Raw genomic sequence first — 24,024 nt, 5'->3', positions numbered from 1 at the left:
ACATTTTCTTACCTGCGACAAACATTGGTTTCTTTGAGTTAAATATCTGTCAGTATGTCGAAAAGTTTTGTATTTCTTGCTTAAGGCAGGCACGTAGCTAGGATTTTTTTTCGGGGGGGGGGGGGGGGCAAGGCCTAATTATTCGGCAGAAAGTCTTTTCATGGCAAAACGAAAAAAAAAAATTGGCAGATCCCACGCGTTGTAGGAATCGGTTTCATGCGAAGCAGTCAGCGAGTACTTCTATGCTGTATTTTATGGCTTTGAGCCAAGCGTTACGAGTTGGATCGACGTGTTTTTGTAAGTGTATTCATTTTTAAGTGTAGAAGCTGTGCGCACATCGTGGGCTTACCAGGCGCGTAGACAACACTGGCGTTCAAAGGGTAACTTATGGTGCGACGTAACGTCAGTTCTCACATTGGCGTGCATACGCCAGTATTATCGAAACTAGCTGCAATTTATGGTGCAATCATGTGAATATCATACGTATATACATATGTAGTGTTTATTGCTTTGTTGTAAAATTAGATAGCCAGCACCACAACCGCAATTGACGGTGCACCGACATTACGCCTGCGTAGGCTGTTTTTACAAGCCAGTTATAGAGCTGGCGTGGTTGTGTGATAGAATACCTAATTGCCACGCGGAATGCTTGGGTTCGATTCCTGCTGGGAACCTAATTTTTATTCTTTCCATTCGTCTGGTCAACGCTGCCGACGTCGGTTTTTCTTAACACTCTTGCATTTAAATTACCAATGTCTGTTCTCGCCGTTTCTAGGTAGATTTTAACTGTCAATCACCTGTGGCGCATACCCGTACACCGTGGCCCGTAGTAGACGGGTATGTGCCAGACGTGTCTGGAGGAAAGGGTTTGACGACGTATGCGACAGGATTTTGACGTTATTCATGTCATGACCCGACAGTCATACTCGTCAAATCCTCTTAACCTCCCGTGCCAATTTTGGTCTGCACCAAGTTAAGGAGGCGATCAAGAGAGCCCCCAGACGTAGGCGGCTAGATAGATAGATAGATAGATAGATAGATAGATAGATAGATAGATAGATAGATAGATAGATAGATAGATAGATAGATAGATAGATAGATAGATAGATAGATAGATAGATAGATAGATAGATAGATAGATAGATAGATAGATAGATAGATAGATAGATAGATAGATAGATAGATAGATAGATAGATAGATAGATAGATAGATAGATAGATAGATAGATAGATAGATAGATAGATAGATAGATAGATAGATAGATAGATAGATAGATAGAAACGCTGAAAGTGACAAAGGTTCGCTAAGAAATGTTTCGCATTAAAAAAAAAAAAGTTGCCCGGGAATATAAAAGCTTGGACGAATTCCGAGGGAGCCCCCCTCCCCCTTGTCTACGTGCCTGGCTCCAGGTATACCTTTCATATCGAATCAACTGACTGGGGTTGCTTTAGATGCTTAACATGAAATCTCTTTATACACTCTGCTGTCAGCGGTTTTTGCTTGTAGCTTTAGTAAGTGAGCTCAGAGTTTTTTATTTTTCCCGGTACGCTGAGGTGCACTTGAAGTCGAATGAAGCACCACGGACGTATCGTTGGCTTAGGTGCATGCCTCAAGTCTGACAGAAGATGGACGGAATAGTTTAGTTAAAATCGTTGCACAATACGACGCTTGTGGTCTTTCTGAAGGCAGTGTTGCAGGGCTGTTGATGGCAAGGAGCCCGGGAAAAATGCCTCATATGAGCAAAATTCCTAATATTAACTTCAGGGCAAAGTGCGTTTCGTTACGTTGTAGAGTACATTCGAAAACCACCTGTGCTGAGCGTCATAACTCGCAAGCCCAAGTTGTGTTTATATTCTCACGCCTCCGCCATCCGCACGTAACATAAACTCTGTGCCGTGAACCTTACTTTGTGTATCATTTCTTACACTGTGCTTTTGTGTATACGTATAGCAGTCTCTGGTGCAAGCTATCCTTCTACTCTGTCCCCCCCCCCCCCTTCCCGCGGTGGCGGCCCGCGCTCGCGCGCCGCCGCAGCTCAGCAGACGGAGAATAAACAACCATGCCGCACGGACGTCTCGTCTCGCAGTCAATCCATCCGCCACATGCTCTCTACATAACCAATGGGCCTTTTTCATGAGGGTAGTCTGCGCATGCGCGTCGGCGGCGACGACACATGCGCCATGTTTTTTGAGGGTCACAGCGTGGCGACAGGAGCGAACTGAGCGCCACCTGGAGTGGCAGATTTGCAAAATTTTTCGAAAAATACCAGGCCTCCGAGAATGTCTACCGGCACGCAGCGGGCAACTTCGGAGGCCATGGACCCACAGTTTCGATTTCAGCGGTCTCCACTAGAGGCGCTGTTCAGACCTGAAAAAGGCCCATTTTTCTGGCAACGTAAATGCTGCGTGGTAATTCACTGTGATTGTTTGCCATTTTGCTTGAATATATTCGTTTTCCTATTTTAGGCCACCGTAAAGTTTACTGTTACAAATCACCAGGTAATCGGAGCCATAAGTGGCAACAGTGTGAACAGAAGTAGTATCCTGGGATTTTTTTGTCATTATACAATACGTCTGTGACGTTTCTGGATGGCACAAGGTCCCCGGGAGAAGAAATGTTAAAAGATTGTATGTTAATGGAGTTGTTGCTAACGAATGCTTTACGCTAACAGATAGCAGATAAGTAGAATATGAAATATTGGCGCAGCTTGCACTACTGTTGCGAGGCTAGAACCAACAGTAGAGCTAGTGTTCGAACTCGTGAGGAAGAAACTGCCCACCCAAGGCCGTGTCCGTGCACCGCTTAAACGACATGGGTGTGGCGGGAACACCCCACTTGACAAATAGTACGCGATTTCTTTTGCGGGAACATTTCCGGTTACTAGTGGTGCGTGATTTTACATCATGTGACTATGTTAAGTAACACTAGTCACATGACGTAAAATTCCGTACCACTTCATTATGGCGGGAACATGTCACGCGACTATAGTAGGATACAACTTTAGAAGGCATTTCAAAGAACGTAAGAATGGGCTTGGTGGTGGTGATGCATGGTGAAACTTAGGCGCACAAAAAAAAGACACGGACAAACAAAGTGACGACTGGACGAAGCGCATCGTCCAGTCGTCACTTTATTTGTCCGTGTCTCTTTTTTTTGTGCGCCATAAGTTTCACCATTTAGAAGGCATCGGCATTTCCTCCTCAAAGGCGGATGAACACAAGCCTGCACCAATGGGCGCGCACTCTGAACTGACGTCATGAGCGGGACGGCCGGTGGCTCCGTCATCGGAGAACATCGGTGCGGGCATGAGCGGGACCATTTCTTTAGTCGCGGAGGCGATCGGCTGCCGCGCTTCGGTCGTCTGGGCGGGGCCTCTCCTGCCTTCTAAAGTTGTATCCGACTGTAGTGTTGCGTAGTTTTGGCGGCAACATGTGACGTGACTAGTGTTGCGTGTTTTTGGCGGGAACATGTTACGTGACTAGTGTTATGTGATTTTACGTCACGTTACCCTCCTCTTTTCTTTCCCTCTTTCTTTTTATCAACTCCACTTTCTTTCTATCTCTATTTCTTAATTTTCCTTTTTCTCTATCTCCATCTATCTCTTTACTTCTCTCTCTCATTTACTTTGTCTCTCAACTCGTTCTCTCGCCCATCCGAGTTATTGCATACCACGCCGGACAAATAGACGCAGCGGGAGAGCGTGCGCCGGGCGCACGTATGACGCAGAGGATAAAGAACAGGATGAAGAAAGCGCACGCCGGCATGATGATGATAGTTTTTGGCGAATGCTATGCGGGGCTAAGCCGAGCATAAACAGCACCGCTGTTAAATGTCATCGCACTTTTATGCCATCTATGCATACACGATGCTCCACATAAAAATATCGCTACCAGCGTTGTTGCTGCGGTACACTTGTCGGGTGATTGGGTATTACGAAAACGGTAATACTCTTACGGACAAGGTGAGACCGCACAGCAGTAGGTGCTCCATCGTGCGAAGGCTTCTTATTGACGTGCTTGTAAGCAGATGGCAACCCGCTCGCTTGACGACAAGTAGAGCTGCGACACCTATCAATTACAAAAGTGACAAGTAAAAACTGATGACAGCGCAGCGTGGAAAGATGTGTCATGTTAAGCAACCAAAGCAATCTCGGTAAGTTGTTTCGGAATGAAACTGATATACTTTGAGCAAGAAAGAAACAGAACCTTGGGAATACGAACAGATATTTCAATAAAATTAAAAAACGTTCTTCGTAGTTAAGAAATTTTCAAGCAAACATTTTTGTACATAGGCGTTTGCTGCTTCGTAGTATAGATCTCATAACAAATTTGCAACTGTATCAAAGTATCTTAATTAAAAATTGGGAGGTATCATATCGGATACAATTATTCCTGTAGTATCTTGTATCTGTATCTGTATCTGTATGTCCGAGTATCTTGTATCGCATCGCGATACAATTTCAAAGTATCGTTGCCCAGCCCTGGACTAAGATAGTATATAAGATACGTGTATCTTAGATACTGTCCAGATACCGTTTTCTTCTGTATTATTTCCCTAGCCAGACGCAAATAGTCTTTTAGATGCGAAGCATCTCTTGCTCGGGGGTATGTCCCTCGGCGTCGGCCTGGTAGTCCGCACTCACACTAGGCATGCGCAACTCTCCTCCTCCGCTCTCTCCAACAGCTGCGCGTTGCTCTCTCCACTTCTCTCCCAGCAGCAGCTTGCGCATCTCCTGCGTTCTCACTTCTGCTGTCGCGGCGCATGCGCTACTCTCCTCCTCTAGTCTCCTCTCCTTCAAGTGGTAGAGCGCTGCGCGCGTTCAGTCCAGCGCTCCTCTGAAATGCGGGCTCGACATGCCGAAATTCTCCCCTGCGCAGCACCACGATGAGTGCCAGCGCATGCGCGTCCCCTCCCCCTCTCTCTCCTGTCCTACCATGCTCCCCTCTCGCGCGCCTGTCGACCGCGTTCCCCGCTCGCCCTGTGTCACTTGACTCCTCTGAAATGCGGGCTCGACATCAGGGTTGCCAGTTTTGGCTACTTTGCGCCAAATTGGCTACTTTTTTAGGCCGGTGGCGGCAGAAAAATCGTCTTGGCTTCTTGGCTCCTTTTTGGCTACTTTCTTGTCCCCTCGATTTGAGCAAAATTATCAATATCTGTTGACGTCGCAGCCACTGGTGTTCGAGTGTATGGTGCCAAAACATGGCAGCCAAAGCGTGCACCCTGCTCCAATAACTGAATTTTCCATTTTGATTACGCGGATAATGAATTTTAATGAAAAGGATGGCGCTGTGGCTTAAGCAGGCGTAAGGTTCAATGGTCGAACATAACAAATATATTAAAAAAGACTACACGTGTATAACCTGCCAGTCAAGCAGGCGTCGTGCTCACTAAACAATGCTTTTGGATAGCTGGTCGGGACTCAGCGGTAGCTGTTGCATGGGCCTGTTTTTTCAGATCACCCATTGCTGAACGTGGCTTTAAACCGAAATTGTACGTAAACAGGAATCGAAAGCGCTCCGCATCCAGGGCACTGTGCACTCATCGACATTGGAAATAGTATATCCGACATTTCAAGTGAGAACTGAAAAACCAGGACACGAGAGGAAAAGGCGGTAACACAAGCGCTCACTAATAACAGCTGTTAGTGAGCGCTTCTGTTGCCGCCTGTCGCTTTCGTGTCCTGTTTTTTTTTCTTTGGTGCTCTCTTTAGAATCTCGTACCGACTCACCCAACAAACAATCCTTCTTGGATATCCGACGAACTCCTTCTATCGTTTCTTAGACTTAGTACGGATTGCGACTCTGGATTCGTCATCACGGAAGAAATTTTTGCGAAAGGGCTTCAATTTATGTTTCAATGCAGTAACTCATGCCGTAGACTCAATTTTATTGTCGCAACTTCTAGTCATTTCAACAAACGTCACGCTAGGCACGTAGAGAGAGACTCATTGTTTTTCAACAGCGCGAACACTATGTCGTCATGTATGAAATGATTGCTAAAGTCAAGAATTTATGCTGAAATCTCCGGAATTATGATGTTGAATTGTTCAGGCAGCACATTTTTACAATTTCGCCGGAAGGCTTTTTGCATTTAGTCATTTAAATACAAATGTAGAAGTGGATTTCACACATGCGTGGCTGCTTTTGGCTACTTTTACTGTCCTTGGCTCAAGTTGGCTACATTTTGGCTACTTTTTCCAATTTTCTGGCTATTTTTTGTATTTTCGACCTGGCAACCCTGCTCGACATGCCGAAATTCTCTCCTGCGCAGCGCCGCGATGAGCGCCAGCGCATGCGCATCCCCTCCCCCTCTCTATCCTCTCCTACGCTGCTCCCCTCTCGCGCGCCTGTCGACCGCGTTCCCCGCTCGCCCTGTGAAAATTAACGGCCAGGCTAGAGGGAAGACACGACGCGCGTAGTGTTCCTCTTCGCGTTCCACGACGCGAGGTCGGTAGCATGCCCAACGAACGCCAACGGAACGCGATCGTGCAAGTGCTCCGGCTTCACATCGCCTCATGGTTCCCTTTAGCGGGAGATGGTGTAATTTTATTGATCGCTAATAGTGAACAGGTGATTGATTACTCAGTAAGTCTTCAACAATGTTAGTCTTGATACTGAAACGTCCGCATTAAATCGGAGGAATGTAATAATTCACGGCAAGATCTTCATATAATACACCACTCGTTTTGACGGCGATGCTTACGTGCACCTTGAATGAAGCTTCGGTGTTCCGTGAAACTTGTGCGAATTCTGCGACTTTTATCGCGTATGCCTGCGTATATTGGTAAAATAGTATTGTGAATATTAGCTCTTAGATACAGCTCGCGTACAATTTTAAATATCTACCTGTATTTACAGACAGTGACGCTAAAAAGACGTCAAGAACAAAGGTTCCTACATGACCAGTCCTTGTGCCGAAACAGCTCTAGTTATGTATTGTTAACCTTGGTTGGCATTCTCTGAACTTCGCGGTGTCTACAGGGATTTCCACTCCTTGTTCTTTTATGTAGGACTTTGTTCACTTAAGTCGACTTAATTTGATAACTCGCCCCATCAAAAAGTGCGGCTGCTCATTCCACTAAACGATATGATCAGGAAAAAGCGGATTACAGTCGCATTGTCCAATATATTAAGATATAGGCCATTCCCAGCACAAACTGTCTGCTCTCCTAACTGCGCATTGAGGCGTCAGATTTGACCTATGCATTGAAAGTGCCGTTATATAGAAGTCAGCCTTGGCTAAGGGGAGAAAATATGTGCTATGCTAGACGACTTTTTCGCTCTAAACTGCACGGTGTTGCCTTTAGTCAGTGACCGACACTGTTTCGCATCATGTTGAGTCGATATCTGTGTCTACACCCAGTGACACTTGTGAGTCCCATGAAGTCCCCAGACGAGCCTGCTCCTGTCCCAGCTGTCGATGAGGCACTTCGGTAAGTTTCTCTGTTTGTTCTCACGAAACTGTTTGATATACCTGCAATAGCACCGAAGAATGGAAGTTCTCAGAAAAATAAACGTTCGAAGAGACTAAAGAAATCGTCGAAGGGCTACCGCTAGAGCAACGTTTCGGCAAATGGGAGTTGTCAAAGAAAGACTCCTCGTGGAAGGGTTGGCGCAAGCGACATTCGTCATTCCAGGACATCACACCTCTCGCTTCTCCACACTTGCAGGGACCATACAGTTGAGATATAAATACTCGGAGCACGTCGTATTGTGCCACGTCTAGAAAAACCTGCCTATATATTGTGTAAATAAAAATAAAAAAGTATAACAGTGCTAAATACTTGTTCAGCGGGGACAAAAAGAAACCAACACTGAGAAGGACAAGCACTGACTTTTTAATGGAAACCTTGAAGGAAGAGAATTTTTGAGGGCTCGTTTTCTTCTTGTTTGACGCAACGTTAATGAAAACGAGCTGATAGTGAAGCCAAGGAAAGTATAGGGAACGTTAACTATACTGATGTAAGCATTGTAGTAATATTGATACAGATGTGAAGAAAGTAAAGTCGACGAAAAGACAACTTGCCGCCGGCAAGGACCGAACCTGCAACCTTCGGATTACGCGCCCGATGATCTCACCAATTGAGCTACGGCGGCGGTCGTCCCTTCGTCCACATTTGTGGCGTATTTATGTGCATCCAAACCCTGGGAGTGTTAGTGACTTATTGGTCAGCTGTCCACTCGTTAAAAGATCACATGCGACGTGACGCCAGCTGACAAAGATTGTTCCACACTCGCCGTCATGGCTGCGGGCGGCCCTGACTAACACTCGCAGGGTTTGGATGCACATAATTACCCCGCAAAAGTGGACGGGGGGACGACCGCCGCCGCAGATCAATTGGTAATAGCATCGGGCGCGTATTCCGAAGGTTGCAGGTTCGGTCCCTACCAGTGGCAAGTTGTCTTTTCATTGATTTTACTTTCTTTACTTCTCTATCAGAATTATACTACAGTACACTTAAAAACTGTACAGTTAACGTCCCCTGTACTTTCTTTGGCTTCACTATCTGCTAGTTTTTATCATGGAAATCCTAGTTGCACACAAGAGCTATATAGTTGTGAACAAAACCAATTTAACGTTGTATGAAACATCGATAGAGCGGGATTCAATGAAGTAATTGCACGTGCTTCCCTAAAAATGGTAGTTCCTTCTGTGTTAAACGGGCGAATGGCTTGCTACTGCATGACATGCCTACATGCACTGTGTGAGTGGTCTCATGATTTCCTTGTCAAGATGTACTTTTGGGTTAGTTGGTTCATAACCGCAGTAGAACACAAGGCGCACTAACAACTGAAAGTTTATTCATTATCTGCACAGAATAAATTGTGTTACGTGTCCTTCTCCTCGGCTGGTCTGTTGTTTTCGCCGGCGCTGTTCTACTGCGCTCATGATTTCATTTCTTGTGGGCGTTGGTTGTTTCCCGACGACTTTGGGTTTGTTCAGAGAAGCAGACAGTGACCACCACGAAACATTGACAACCCTCCTCACCTCCCACCCACAAACCCCACCACAACACCACCTCGTTTGCCACGTTGTAACCCTCCACTTTCGTCGTTTCCGACAGTGTTAAGTATCTGCAGGACTCTAATGGGCCTTTCCTCTTACAGAGCTGAGAACGAGTTGCGCGTGATCCGGATGCGCAAAGTTATGCTGCTGTCAGTCGCCTATGCCGCGAACATCGGTGGCACGGGATCGGTGATTGGCACTGCGCCCAATTTGATCGTACAGGCACTGTACACCAAGTAAGTGAGCTAGCCACCACGCCGCGATAGAATGAACAGCGCGCAGCGAACAAAAAAATTGGGCTATAATGGGATCGTTTGCTGTCAAACTGATACGGCGCTCCATGCGTACGGCAAGCAATACTACGTTGAAGAGACCTCATTGCACGCATTGGCGATCGATTAGTATATAGTGCGCCGCATATAAAAAAAATGCACGCAGACGTGCTTCATGTTATTGAATGTAGCATATAGTTATCATACTGCCACTCACGTTTATAAGCTTTATTTTTACATGTTCGGGTTTCTGCCAAAAAAACTGTTAGCGACGCTCGGCGCAGAGCACGCCTCAATGCTTGAGAAGCTTCGCGATTATTTGAGATCATTCTGTTAAGATTACGCGCAGGACGCAAATAGTCAAGTCTATTCGAGAGCTCACGCTAACACAAGTGATGACGCTGGAAGGTTCGATGACTGCTTTATAAAAGACGACGCACTCCACTGGCGATCAGATTACTCGACGGTAGACGACTGTTCACGCCGGTATCAGTTTACAGCCTGAATCGCTTGCAGGTTATGTTCTCATTTTTCAGACACAAGTTTGCAAAAAATGTTTTGTCTTGAACACGATGACTGCCGCCTTCGTCAACGTTACGACCATGTGACAATATGTCGCAACTTATCACGTACATGTTGCATAGGAGCGGTAGTAGATGTGAGCCGCCTTACTACCCAATATCACGAGACCAGTATACGGTGTAATAATGATTCTTAGCGTACGGATCCTTTAAAAAATTGGGCTACTTCATGTACGAAAGCTTCTAAGCTGACAAACAAACGTCGCCTTGATTTTGATGCCTTGATGGCCGCTCAGTATCGGTTGTCAAAGCCAACCAGCAATAAGCACTAGTTGGTGTAGTGTCAGATGTAGCTCTCGGAGTTCAGTGTGACTACACGCTAGCATTCATAAGCATGCTCGAAGTCTCCTCCTCGTCGTCTTGGCAGACTACTCTTCGCTGCCGCAGAACGTTTAATAGCTAAACACAATGTTAGGGGTCCAATTGCAGCGCTATCACAATTTTTTATAACAAATAGAATCAGCAGATACATATCTAATAAATATTCTGATGAACTTTTCTTACATCGCGATTGCCGCACAGGTTTATAGGTGTCAAATAAGATCGCGTTGTCTACTAGCGCAAATGTGCTCAGAATTTGAATATTTGTGTATTCGTCGACTGCACTTGTTCACAAAATTTGCGCCCTCCATTGTCATACAGTCAGCGTCCTGTCAGCGTCCATTGTCATACAGTCACGCATACAGTCAGCGTGAAATTTATGTAGCTTGCCTTGTTTCTAAAATTATTGGCAGTTTTAATTTCCATGGCCATTTTTGTTACGCTATAGTCGTTCTTTGGTTGCACTATTTCATACATACGATGCTAATGTCAACGGCATTTTCACGCTCGCAGGCAGTTCAAGCAAGACGACCTCACCTTCCTCGCGTGGATGTTGTACAACGTGCCACCAATGCTGCTCTGCACTTTTCTGGCGTGGCTTTACACGCAGTGGATCGTGGCCAAGCTGACGTAAGCAAGCAAGGTCGAATTCTGATACCCGAAAATAACAGTCCTTAGGAATGTCAGCGTAGTCTGTTATCTAATTTTGTCACTGTACAGCGAAGCTGTATATGACCGTGCTAAAGCAAAATTCGTTCGTCCCATGTACAGAAAAACTTCTACCGCGTGTTTGCCACAGAAAGTGGCAAGTCCCACCACTCACCACTGGTTCATTAAAAATGAAGGGAATACACTGGCGGCAAACAACAATTAAGATTCTGGACTGACGCAACGAATACTGAGCAAGAGTTTAATGAACCATCGAAATTAACCCAGAAATAAACACCGACGCCGCGCGTTTGTTTCTCTGGTTAACCAACTGCACGGAGTACTTGGGCGATGATTTGTTTTTTACCTGAATTGTAACAGTGCAGAAGAACGCGTACGAACAGACTCTCATGAAAAAATTACTTGAGCAATGTGGTCTTCAGAGCTGTTGTTTAGCCTTCTAAAGAGACCTGCGTTAAACGTCTTTTCTTTTTTTTTTAGAGATCAGACGTCCAAAAGAAAACGGTTCATGCTTACTGCTGCTTTGTTTTCGTACAAACACTGGAAAGATCGTATTAGATTATTCAGTGTAACACTTCGCACTTTTGCTCGCTGTGCTTGTCAATTGCAAAAAGCATCTAATTGCTTTTGTCTACTGGCCTATGTTAGTGTCGATGATGCGCCTGGTCGAGGATTGTTGCCTAGAAACTTATAAAATGTGTTTGGTGTACTGCAGACAATGGAATTGACAGTGTCGCCGTGTTCTAAACATAATTAACAAGTGCTGGGGACCAAGCACTAAATTGTTTCGGTGCTCTTATTTTTAAGAAACTACACGAATAATGATTGCGAGCGTTAAGCTGGACGATTTGGAACATACCACGTGCTGTTGCATCAAAAATTTTATCAAATCGGCAGAATCTGATACCAACAATTTTTCTTTCATTAGTGTACGCAGCTTGCTATAAATTGTAACAGTGGTAAATGTTTATTAATATGAACTATAATTTTAAATATGTGAATGAAAATACATAAACTCTATGGGAGTAGGCGCCAACGATGACGTCGTCCCTTTGATGACTCTCAGTGATGACGTTGTGATGCGCACACGCTGTACGTATAGGTGTGCGAGAGTCGACGCCATATGACAATGCGTGCAATGATAGATTATTTTTCCAACTATAAGTTTGCAGCTTATATCTCATCCTGACAATTGCTTGTATTCCTCTAGCGACGCAATATTTATTCATTAGGCTCAAAAAATCAATGTCGTATTGAGCTTCCGTAATGTCATATTGTTTTGTGCGCCAAGTAAACTTCGATTTCGCGTGATCTTCTAATTTGCTCTGTTCCAGACCAAAAGGCACGGAACAAGAATGTCGCGAGAAGATCAAGCAGGAACTCGAACGCCGCTACAGCAACCTCGGACCAATGAGGTGAGCTGAGAAATAATTTGATTCCATCGTTCTGTTGAATGACTCACACATTTATGAAACAACGCCTGCATTGCATGAAGAGGGACCCCTCAGTAGGACCTCCGTGTGGCCGGCACCATCTTGATGTGCATTCACGATGCGCCCGCGGCATCGAAGCAGCGTATAAGATTGATTGATTGATTGATTGATTGATTGATTGATTGATTGATTGATTGATTGATTGATTGATTGATTGATTGATTGATTGAATGAATACCTATTGAGTACGTTCTCTCACGGTTACGGAAAAAATGAATGCTGAATGGATAACACTAGCTCCAACAAGTGCGGCCCAGCCCTACTCGTGTTTGTAACGTATATAGGAGAAACACCAAACGTGGACACAAAACGTGGTGCACTTTCGTATATCACCAATGGCAAGTGTTCTTTTGGGCAAAAGGGCTGCTGTGCTTCTGAGCGATTTCAGGGAACGTAATAAGGAATGTGTGAAGCGTGGGTGGAACTTTGACATATTCGTGTGTGTGTATGGCTCGTACAGAAAATATTCAATGAAATAAAAGCAACCTCAATTTGGCATAAAGTAAAAAGTACTTATACTGGCGGCAGGAAAAACAAAGATTCGTAAAAGTGACGGAGTCCTTAACGAGCTTACGCAACTTTCAAACTTTCTTCCTTTACTGGGAAACGTAAAGAGGAAGGGTAGAACTGACATTTCACACTTCTACACGGTGAACAGATTACATCTGCAAATAAGCAACAAAGATCTGCTAATGCGAGTCCATTATTAAGCTTAACTTAAAAAAAGTGCGCTGGCTTTTAGTGTAATGCTCACAAATGCTTTTAGCTGTCATTCAAGATAAGCTTGTCATGAGTTACCAATTTCGGTGGCGGCGGCGGCGTTGTACGAGAAAAAACCGGCACCGGCGAGTGTACAGGAATGCAGCCCTCGAATTTACGCCGGTCGCATGCGTATATGTACGCACCGTTTTCCAATAATTTATGCTTTCTCGATCGTGCACTTGTGGTGATCAGCCGTTTATTTCGCAGTCTGATCTTTTATCGAGGTTACTTGTCATTCCACATTGCCACATTTCATTGTTGCCTGGATATGAACGCATGACCGCTGTTGTTCACTATAGGAGCTGAAGTGTTGCTCTGCTAAGCACGTGGATGTAGGTCCAATTTCTGGCATGGAGGAATGAAACGGTCAGGAGGAAGCATTGCGTAATGCGAAAAATAAGAAGAAGAAAGAAAGAAAGAAAGAAAGAAAGAAAGAAAGAAAGAAAGAAAGAAAGAAAGAAAGAAAGAAAGAAAGAAAGAAAGAAAGAAAGAAAGGCACGCAGACGGCAAGCTTCGCTTGTTATTCATAATCATCATCATCATTAGCCTGTGTACGCCCACTGCAGGGCAAAGGCCTCTCCCATGTTCCGCCAATCAAACCGGTCCTGTGCTTTCTGCTGCCACGTTATACCTACAAACTTCTTAATCTCATCTACCCACCTAATTTTCTGTCTCCCCCTCACGCGTTTACCATCTCTTGGAATCCAGTCAGTTAACCTTATTGACCACCGGTTATCCTGCCGACGTGCTACGTGCCCGGCCCGTATCCATTTTTTCTTCTCGATTTCAACTATGATATCCTTAACCCCCATTTGTTCCCTGACCCACTCTGCTCTCTTCCTGTCTCTTAAGGTTACACCTATCATTTTGCTTTCCATCGCTCGCTGCGTCGCCCTCAATTAAAGTTGAACCCTCTTTGTAAGGCGCCAGGTATCTGCTCCGCTTGTAATTACGAGGAATTAAACTGCGCTGGGGACGAAACAGCAAAGCGGAAGCATATACAGGACGAACTTATACGAACATATACACAGAAACTTGCCTCCTAGAAAAATGCGCGTGCGCAATAAGTCATGAATGCGTGAAGATAGTACTCTCCCCGACCAAGGCCCCCTATCTACCCAAGAACATCAAGCTCTTTCTTCAAGAAATACACAGACGTTTCGCTGACGCACCTATGGGACATGTCTAGCTATCTTTGACGCTTCCAGGATTACACGGGCGCTTTGGCCCTTCGCTCGCCCTGACACCTTCGTCCCACCAAAAATTGGCTTGGCACATGTGCAACAATAAACTGATATATTCTTCCCGCTGTCACCTGCCCCCATTTTCCCAATAGGGGAATGGCTCCTGGTTTCTGTTTATAACAGTTCAAACAAAGAGCGAATTTCCTGTTGGTACATCATAACCAAAATAATGTTCGAAACATCTTGGGGAGTGTGCCAAAATTGTTTCACGTGTTCGGTCTAGAAGGCAATACATATTTTATCTCTATGGACGGCCATAGCCTGTGCCTATATATTTGTGTTAAGGCAGTAGTAATTGCTGCTTCCGTAGCAAAAGAAAGCTCGGTTGCTTTCGTGAATTCATGATGGTGAAGCGCTAAAAGAAACGGGGACTTATGGCGCGTTCACACTTGGCCTTGATGGGGGCGAAAGCGGCAAAACTCGCCGGAAGTTCACTCGCTTCGCCGCCTAAGCGGCCGGAAAACCACGCCGCGAGGCGGACGCGAAAAAATCGGTCCGAGACCGATTTTTCCGCCACGCGAAAGCGGATCGCCTTTCCGCTTCACGGGACCGCAAATTCAACATGGCGGCCAAGGCGTCGGCGGTGGCTCGCATCGGCGCATTCGCAAACTACCCGTGCAGCGCGACAAGACTCACAGCCTCGACAAGGACGCGTTCCTCGAGAACCTGGTTTGGATTACGATTGACGAGAACACTGGAAGTAGAAAAAAGGTGTAGCAGCAGCGAGTCGGCGTGCCCCAACGTGCCTCGCGTTTTGCAAAGCCGGGTGAATCCGCCGCCGCCGCCACTGCTGCCGTGTCCGCTTATGTGGTTTCTGCTGGTGTATCTCCCGAAACGGCGGTTTGAAAAGGTGAAAGCTATTTATTTTGCGTGTTTTGCATACTTAACTTGAATTTGGTACGAAATTAAATGCTCAGGAAACGGGGAAAAGAGAATTAATTCTCGAAGTGGCGAAGGCCGCGGCGGCGGCGACAGTATGCGGGAGAGGCAGAACAAATGTGAACATTTCCGACGCGCGCGAAAACGGTTTTCCGGACGCTCTGGCGCTTTCGCTTTCTCTTCGCTTCTCAAGTGTGAATGCGCCTTTACGAAGAACACAGGACGCAGAGCTACTAGCAACTGAGTTTATTTTGAATACAACGCCCTCATATATAGAAAAAGTACGTCATCACTTCATGTTAACACGTGATCATAAAAAAGAAATAAACAGATGAGAGATAAAAACCGCGCATGCACCTCTACCAAGGCAAGAAATGCACTTCATTTTACGTTCTCTCTAAAAAAGCAACTTCACAATCCGATAGCAAAATGGATGGTTTAGAATACCTGCCAGTTGGGCGTGTTGGTATACATTCAACAATGCTTTCGTGAAGCGGCAAGTTCCTTACATAAGGAAATATTGCCTTTCATTCGTTTATAATACAGATCTTTTTGTATTGGTGCCTATACGCGTGACGCAGGCGGTACAGTAAGCTCGTCGAAAGTAACATATGTGCATCGTTGCCAAAAAGAACGGATATCCTGCTGCGCAATAAAACATTTTGAAATATCGACGCGCACAGTTGTCTTCGCTGCGCAAACATTTTTTTAACACGAAAGTGTTTTATGCCGGGGTCCACCAAGACTTCAGTGGCGTATTTTAGGTCACGGAAATGACGTCGAAAAAATTTACAGAATCAGATGGCAAATAAAAAAATCACAGCATATCCACGGGGTGAATGATGATGAGTGGGGCGAAGCTACGGAGGGAATCATCTGTAAACCGTGAAACTCTTCCGTGAAATGCGCCCAGTACATAATATAAAGAGTGTGAAACATCGTGTATATATTAAACATCAAACTTTTATTGTACTGTTGGTTTACGTGGTCCCTTCATTATCACTTGTGATCGGTGAAATGCAAGGAAGAAGTCCGCTCCCGAGCGAAAGAGCGCCAAGAGCGAACGCATTCCCCGCTCGCCCTGTGCGAATTAAAGGCAAGGCTAGAGGGAAGACAGGACGCGCGTTCCACGACGCGAGGTCGGTAGCATGCCCAACGAAAGCCAACGGAACGCGATCGTGCAAGTGCTCCGGCTTCGCATCGCCTCATGGTTCCATTTAGCGTCCCAAAACCAAATATATTGCTCAAGGTGTGCCTTGCGTTTTTCGTAGAAATAATTTCTTTATCATGTACATTAAGACGAAAAGTTGAAAGCTCACTAGAGTGTATCGCCCGCAAAGTATGTCTTTAGTGTGATTTAACTCTCGTACGGCAGGGTCCTCGCGCCGTTGCCGGTCCACCTCGCCCGTTGACGATCGGGCGAGGTGGCTACATACAACTACTACTACTACACTTTAAGAAAAACATCTGGCGTTCTTTCTTTCTGCTTTTACAAAACATCTGGCGTCTTTCGTTGGTTTATTTCATCAATCAACGGCGTTCTGAACAAAATTTTTATTGTTTAATCACGCACAGGAGAAATCTCACCAGGCACTACCTTGGAGGTAAACAATGGCTGCTAATGGGAATGAGAGACAGAAGAAGTCGGCTTTTAGCTAACACTTACACTTCTACTAACGTTTCCTACTGGAACATGCCAATGGCTGCTAATGGGGAATGAGAGACAGAAGAATTCGGCTTTTAGTTAACGCGCACGCTGCGAATTTTTTATTGTTCAACAACGCACAGGAGAAATCTCCCACCGGCACCACCTTGGAGGTCAAAGCGTAAGACTTGTTACGCACTACTACGATGACGACGATTACGAGGGACGAACGGGTGCGCTTCGCCCCTAAAAGTTCTGTCAACGGGCGTCGAACTCACGACCGCTCGGTCCGCAACAACACATACCGGGCACGCTATCCACTGCGCCACGGTCGCCGAACCTACAGGCGTTACAAACGCGCCTTTTATATCTACCACTTTCCCGATCGGCGGGGTGGTGTTGCCCTCTGGGAGTGGTAAGGTAAAGTAATTCGTCACTGCTGCGGCCTCTGCGATTAGTACCTGCAACGCGTTATACGTCAGTCCCATTCGGCGCGTTTTCAATAGAAGTTCAATTTTGTCAATGCCTTAAAACACCGCGAGGTGGCGACCTTAGCTCATGCGTCGTAATGCGTCGTAGGGTGCCTTGTAGAGCACTGCACGGGCCGTAATTCTCGGCCCGGGCCCGGTCCGGGCCCGGAACTCGTTCAAATATACCCGCCCGAACCCGGCCCGGTGACTCAAAATGAGACCCGGGCCCGGCCCGAACCCGATAAAAAATTCCGCCTACCCGGCCCGGCCCGGCCCGACCCCAGATCAGGCCCGACTGGGGCCCGACCCAGTAATCTAGGTGGTATTGCCCGAACATGGAATCGACAGCAAGGTGTTTCAAGTGGCAAATATCTGCGCTTTGTTGGCGCATATTTCGCTAACAAACGGCAATTTCTTGTAAAAAAGGGCTCACGGTGCGAACAGTTGAGCGGAGATATTGGATAGAATGAATGTTTGTTCGGCAGTGGTATACTGCACCCATTTTTTCTGCAAATACACTGGGGATCTTGAAGGGCGTTTTGTAGCAGACATTGTAGCAAGGAAAGTGATTTCCAGTACGAGTTCAGTTTCGATAGGGTGCGCAATAACAACAAAGGATGGATTGATGGATGGATAAACTTTATTATGGTCCATCGGAACGCGCTCTATCACGTTGCGGGCCGCTCCGACATCGGAACAGAAAGAGAAAGTCTCTCTGCTGCGTCGCGGGCCCGTTGGACTGTCCATATGGCAGTTCTTCTAGCGCGGAGCTGGTAATAGCAGCCTCCCATTTGGACGGCGTGATGACTTCGCCGCCGCGTAACACGGAGCACCGCCAGAGCATGTGTTCTAGATTGGCTAGGCAGAGAACGAAACGCTCACTTCACTTTGTTTTTATTGCACTCTATAGCCCATTGAAATTTATAGCATGCTCTAACCACAAAGCCAATCATGCACCCTTCTCCATATGTAGCACCTGTCTTCACCATTCTAGCACCGTGCCACAGCAGGAGAAACACAGGAGAAAAAACCAAATTTGTGACCGTTGTTGTAAATACACTATTCTAGGTAAAGGTATGGAACCGCGTGCTCCACTTGTATGCGTATAAGCAGCCGAAAGGAAGGAAAAAACCATTTGTCATATCATTATTTTCATACACCCCACCACGTCTAGTACACTCTTATTCAAGTACCGTATAACGTCCGGCACATAAACGGCCCATTTTTATTCCACCACAACGTACTGCATATAAGCAGCCCTTCAATCGCCATTAAGCGTGACAAATTCTGCGGTGACGGATTGGGCCCGCTATAGGGAGCTTTCACAAGCGGCGGAGGCGCTGCGCATTGTGGGTAGTCCGCCATTTTGAAGTCATAGTCAACCAAGCCGGGAAGCGCGCGCGTGCGGCAGCTCCGAGTAAACAAACAGACGTGCCGGCGCGATCGCGCATGTTGTTCTCGTGAGGAGCAGCGACCATTAACTACGAAGTCAGCGAAGACCAGAATGTACGCATCCACGCTCTCCCTTAAACACCGCCAGTAATACAACGAGAAAATCCAACTATCGGGAGTGGACCCGTTCACGCTGCAGGCAGCCGACTGTGAACTTGTGACCACTCGTCGATGCCTCGTACATTCGTGAATTTGTGGTTTGCGGACGTGTTTTGTTACGCGGCGGCAGCTCATTAGCGGCCACAACTTCGTGACAAGCGGCTGGGTAAGCGAGCCGCGAATGAAGCAAGTTGCTGCCGATAGCGGGATCATCATGACACAGGTAAGCTTGTAAGGACGTTTTAGATATTTATCTTTTGCATTCTTTTGTAAGGTGACAAGCCTCAAGTCGAAGAGTGGTTCCTGGGAAGGGTGACGGAGAAATCCTTGCCGCGCACGGCCTGAAACGGCGAGGCGTGTTCCCACATCGCAGCGCTCCTCTTTTACGTGGAGTACGGCCTGCGAGCGCGTGAAGAGCGCTCGTGCACAGACGGCTCCAAGAGCTGGTTCCCTACTGCCCATGAAAAAACTTGAGGTGCGGCCCGTTGCCGAAATGGGCTTGTCGTCATCGGCGATGAAGAAGTGGCGCATCGACACTGCAACAAGCCACTTGTGCACCGCAGCCTTGACCGCGACCAGTTTCTCGGCGTACTGATTGCAGCTGAGTATCGACCTGCAGTAGCGAGCACTCGTGTGTCGTTGGTGAGAAGTAGCAAAGGTGCCGATTAGCATCAGCTCTTCGAGAAAAGTGCAATAAGTTTAAGTTTTCATGAACTTTTGGCAAATATGCCAAGGTGTACAGCACGCTGCAATGTGCGAGCACGCCTCGCCGTTTCCGGCCATGCACGAGCAATGCGCAGCAAGGATTTCTCCGTCACCCTTCCCCAGGAAGCACACTTCGACGGGAGGCTTGATGCGGGCCTGCGAATGGGTCACCTAACAAAATAATGGAAAAGATAAACATCTAAAACGCCCTTAGAAGCTTACCTGTGTCATGACGATCCCGCTATCGGCAGCAACTTGCTTCATTCGCGGCTCGCTTCCCGACCGCTTGTCACGAAGTTGTGGCCGCCAACGGCCTTCCTTCCTTCCAGCTACTGTCGCGTTACAAAAACACATCCTCAAGACCACAAAATCGCGAATGTCGGAGGCATCGAGGAGCGGTCACAAATTCACATCCACTATGCAGTCGCCTGCCTGCAGCGTGAACGGGTCCACTCCGGATAGTTGGATTTTCTCGTTGTATTACTCGCGGTTGTTTAAGGGAGAGCGTGGATGCGTACATTCTGGTCTTCGCTGACTTCGTAGTTAATGGTCGGTGCTCCTCACAATAAGAACATGCGCGATCGCTCCGGCACGTCTGTTTGTTTACTCGGAGCTGCCGCACGCGCGCGCTTCCTGCTCGGTTGTCTATGACTTCAAAATGGCGGACTACCCACAATGCACAGCGCTTTCGCCGCTTGTGAAAGCTCCCTATATGCGGCCGCGAGCGGTCGCAACGCTTATATGGAGCCCGAGGCGGAAATGGCTCGAGCGGACGCAACGCTTATATGGGGCCCGACGCGAAAGGCGGACGCAACGCTTATGTACAGAGCCCCGCCTCCCTGACCTTCGCCTGTGTGAAAAGCCACAAATATGTTTTATTTTTAATAAAAATTATGGCCTGTAGCATATCACGATACTGCTGCCACCTACATTCTTTTTGGTTTAGACTGTAAGCTAACAGTTGCAACAGGTCTCGTACTGCCGGAGCATTCCCGTGAACACATGTGGTGCCGCGCTTACATGTTTATCGTGTATTGTGTGCGTTTATTGCGTGCTATCGTACGCGACATTCGTCGACTGGGCATTTTCCGCGTGTTGGGGCGTTCTCCTGCCTTGATCCAGTGGCGGATGATGGTCGTTGTTCGTTGCCACTCAACACAGCCTCACGGGACGCACAGCTTTGTGTCCGCGCTCAAAAGTGCTTTCTTGCTTCGTTCATCGATTACTCACGTTGATCGAGTGATCGAGTGTACTTCCGAAGACAATCCGCGTCCGAGTGTTTTGACAAGCGGCGACCGCGGTTCCACAGGAGCGGAAGCTTGAGCCTTTTGACGAGCGACTGTGCCAAACTTGGGTAAGTTGAAGAAGGTCGCTGAACTACGTAACTTTGTTACTTCATTGCATGACAACTGTTTGCAGTAACCGTCGTGTTGGCACAGCGAGGATGATAAACAGATACCCGATAGGCAGGTATGTTTTGTGCTTTGGGTGCTCTTATATACACCACCATAAATGACATGTTTGAAGGATTGCGCATTGCGCTACGCAATCTTATGCTCGATCATGCAGGCCTCGTGTCGTTGTGCTGTTATTCCTTGACTGTTTACTGTACGAGGTCATCGCTTGAGAGTGTTTCTAGAATCCCTTGTCGCCGTTAGAAAGTGTGTGCTTTTTTAAACACATGGGGTCGTCCCATAATGTTTTCACTGTGGTGATGCGAGAGTTCACCAAACTCGGCAATAACACGCAAAATTATCACAAGACTGGGGACGTGATACAGGGGCGTAGCCAAGGGGGGTGTTAGAGGGGTTCACCCCCCCCCCCCCCGAAATTTTCAGTTTTGCTTGCGTATATAGGCACGCACACATACAAACGCACGCACGAACATACATAAAGTATGGTTGAACCCCCCCCCCCCCCCGAAAAAAATTTCTGGCTACGCCCCTGACGTGATAGCAAACACACAGCCCTGACACGCGCACACGATGATGGATATGTTTTCGTGGTTGCGTCCCCGAGCTTTTCGCCAGAAATCCATGCAGTTGTTTTGTGGTTAGGATTTTAACCTAGCTGCCTCATAAATGTTTTTAAAGGAGCTCACTCGAAGTAATGTATTTGAGTGAATTACGTTACGTACTGGTACTAAGTGCACACTCCAACAAATGCGTACTTAATGTGAAGAAGCACATGTTTATATCAAATAGTGTTAGTAGACGAATATGTCAATTCAATTAGGTTAATTAAGCTAACACATGCTACTCTTTGTTTCAATATTGTGTGTTTGAGAAAATATGCGCGAGCTCATGTTCTGCCATTATATATTTTTTCTTAGCATCTTTAAGCACCGAGGTTCTCTATCACAAATAACTTAGATTGTGCTCATGTTGCGGAATGTGCTTTATTGTGTGGTGCTTTAAGTTATTGTATTTTCACGCTTTTTTTTTTACTTAGCATAGTACCAATATTGCTCTCTTACTTAAATGCATAACCAAGGTTTAGTATGCAGTGATTTAGGGTTTATTGAGCTTTGTAAGGTCATAAATTAAAAGAAAAAGATCTCAATTCTCATATATGTTTCCAGAAGTTCACAGAAAGTTGGAAAATATTATCGGTTTTGTGAAGGCCTTACATAACTTAAAATGAAATCAAATTGACAGCTCAACTCTACAAGACAAACTACACGGGAATTCGCTTTAGAGAACCAAAAGTTTGTTCCCTGAATGGCTTACATTCATGATGCAATACAATATGCATGGCTCATTCCCACCTCACACCAAGTGCACATGGACCACGCACGCTCTTTCATTTTTTTTATATTTCGATAAAAGTGTGCATATCGTTATTTTCATGTGGATCGCCCATAGGGCTATGTGCATATTTTCGGGTATTCCTTACAGTCTTGGGATAACTAGTTACTAGTAACGCATTACCGGTAACTAGTTACTTTTTTCGGTAACTTGTAACTGTAACTAGTTACTTTTAATTTATAGGAACTTGTAACGGTAACACTGTTACTTTTTTACAGAGTAACTGTAATGGGAAATACCGTTACAGTTACTTTCCCATATCCTTTCCACCTTTCATCTTTCCACAGCACGGCTCCCCTACCAATTTAGGGGTGGAAGTCGCTTAGAGAATTATCTACCCTGCAGAAGACCGAGGTCAGCAGTCAGTCTTTAACACAACTTAAGTTGACTTGTAAACTACATGTTGTAAATCAATCATTTTGCAACTGAAGAACTTGCTAAATTCAAGTAGTTTTTTTTTTTCGGCGTATATATCCTTTTTCTTACTTTAGCTTCTAGCTCTGTTCTTGGTGTACCGGTGGAACATCACGACGCCAAGTTTATATTCTCCTTCGTCCGAGGCTGCGCAATAATCGTGTTTGACTGACGGCTAGAAAGCAGCAGAGCGCGAAACGGTTGAGGAGGCACAAATACTGTGAACTAAGTAATTTTTCAAAACCTCTTTGAAACTAATTGTAAAAGGTTTACTCCAACTTAATACAACAATTATTAACAAAATCCATGGACGTTTTGCCTCCTATGCATGTGACATCCTCAGTATACACTGGCAACAAGAAAAGAAAAGGAAAGAAGGAAAAAATTTGCGGAGATCGACCAGTGTCCCATACGTCCGTGTAAACCAGTAGGGGAATGTGGTTGTTGCATGTTATAGTCGGATACAACTTTAGAAGTCAGCGGCATTTTCTCCTCAAAGGCAGATGAACACAAGCCTGCACCAATGGGCGCGCACTCGGGACGGACATCATGAGCGGGATGGCGGTGGCTTCGCCTTTCGAGAACATCGGCGCGTGCATGAGCGGGACTATTTCTTTTCTTTAGTCTCTCCTGACTTCTTAAGTTGTATCCGACTATAGTTACTATATATGCTACGACATGGCTCCTAAAGGTGCCATATGCAGTAACTATATTGCAAGCCGACGCGTCGCGGCGAATGAACCGCGATTCCAGGAGTTCCTTCCCCTCACCTTCGTTCACGAGCCAGCGTCGTCACAGTGTTACGTCAAAGCTATGCCCTGTGCTCCGGAAGTGTTAAACAAGCTCCATCTTAGAATGCGTTGCATGAGTTGCTTTAACAACATCCCGTTTTGCCTTCTTTAAGCCCGTTGATTCTTTCCTTCCGATTTCGCCGATGCAAGTCGTGTCGCAATGCCCGCATCGGGCTTGTATATCACCCTACTCTGATCGTCTGCAGTGTGCAATCTTTGGGTTTCGCGAACACATGCCCAGAGTATAACGGGACTTAGAAACGGTTTGTATGCCCGCGACGCAAAGCTAACGAACAGGGTCTGATACACCTTGAACATTATATGGAACAGACACAATGGACGTCGTCTTCATTCGTCACACACTCTCCGTTGCTATTTGCATGCGCTTCTGGGTGTCGTAATAAAACATCCTA

The 24,024-nt window shown here is 46.2% G+C and overlaps 1 protein-coding gene across 1 annotated transcript in view; it reads left to right on the top strand.

The window, feature by feature from the left end:
* LOC119383157 (solute carrier family 13 member 2) overlaps positions 1-24,024 on the top strand; it is a 70,339-nt gene that overhangs the window by 1,459 nt on the left and 44,856 nt on the right. Inside the window, exons 4-7 of the mRNA XM_037651171.2 lie at positions 7,364-7,433; positions 9,109-9,243; positions 10,695-10,811; positions 12,185-12,265. Coding sequence (XP_037507099.2) covers positions 7,364-7,433; positions 9,109-9,243; positions 10,695-10,811; positions 12,185-12,265 — 403 coding nt within the window. The remainder of the gene's footprint in view (positions 1-7,363; positions 7,434-9,108; positions 9,244-10,694; positions 10,812-12,184; positions 12,266-24,024) is intronic.

Source organism: Rhipicephalus sanguineus, chromosome 2 (assembly GCF_013339695.2).
Source record: "Rhipicephalus sanguineus isolate Rsan-2018 chromosome 2, BIME_Rsan_1.4, whole genome shotgun sequence".
In the NCBI taxonomy this organism is placed as follows: Eukaryota; Metazoa; Arthropoda; class Arachnida; order Ixodida; family Ixodidae; genus Rhipicephalus; species Rhipicephalus sanguineus.
Note: the sequence above shows the minus strand (reverse complement) of the source record. Positions and strands in the feature narration are given on the sequence as shown.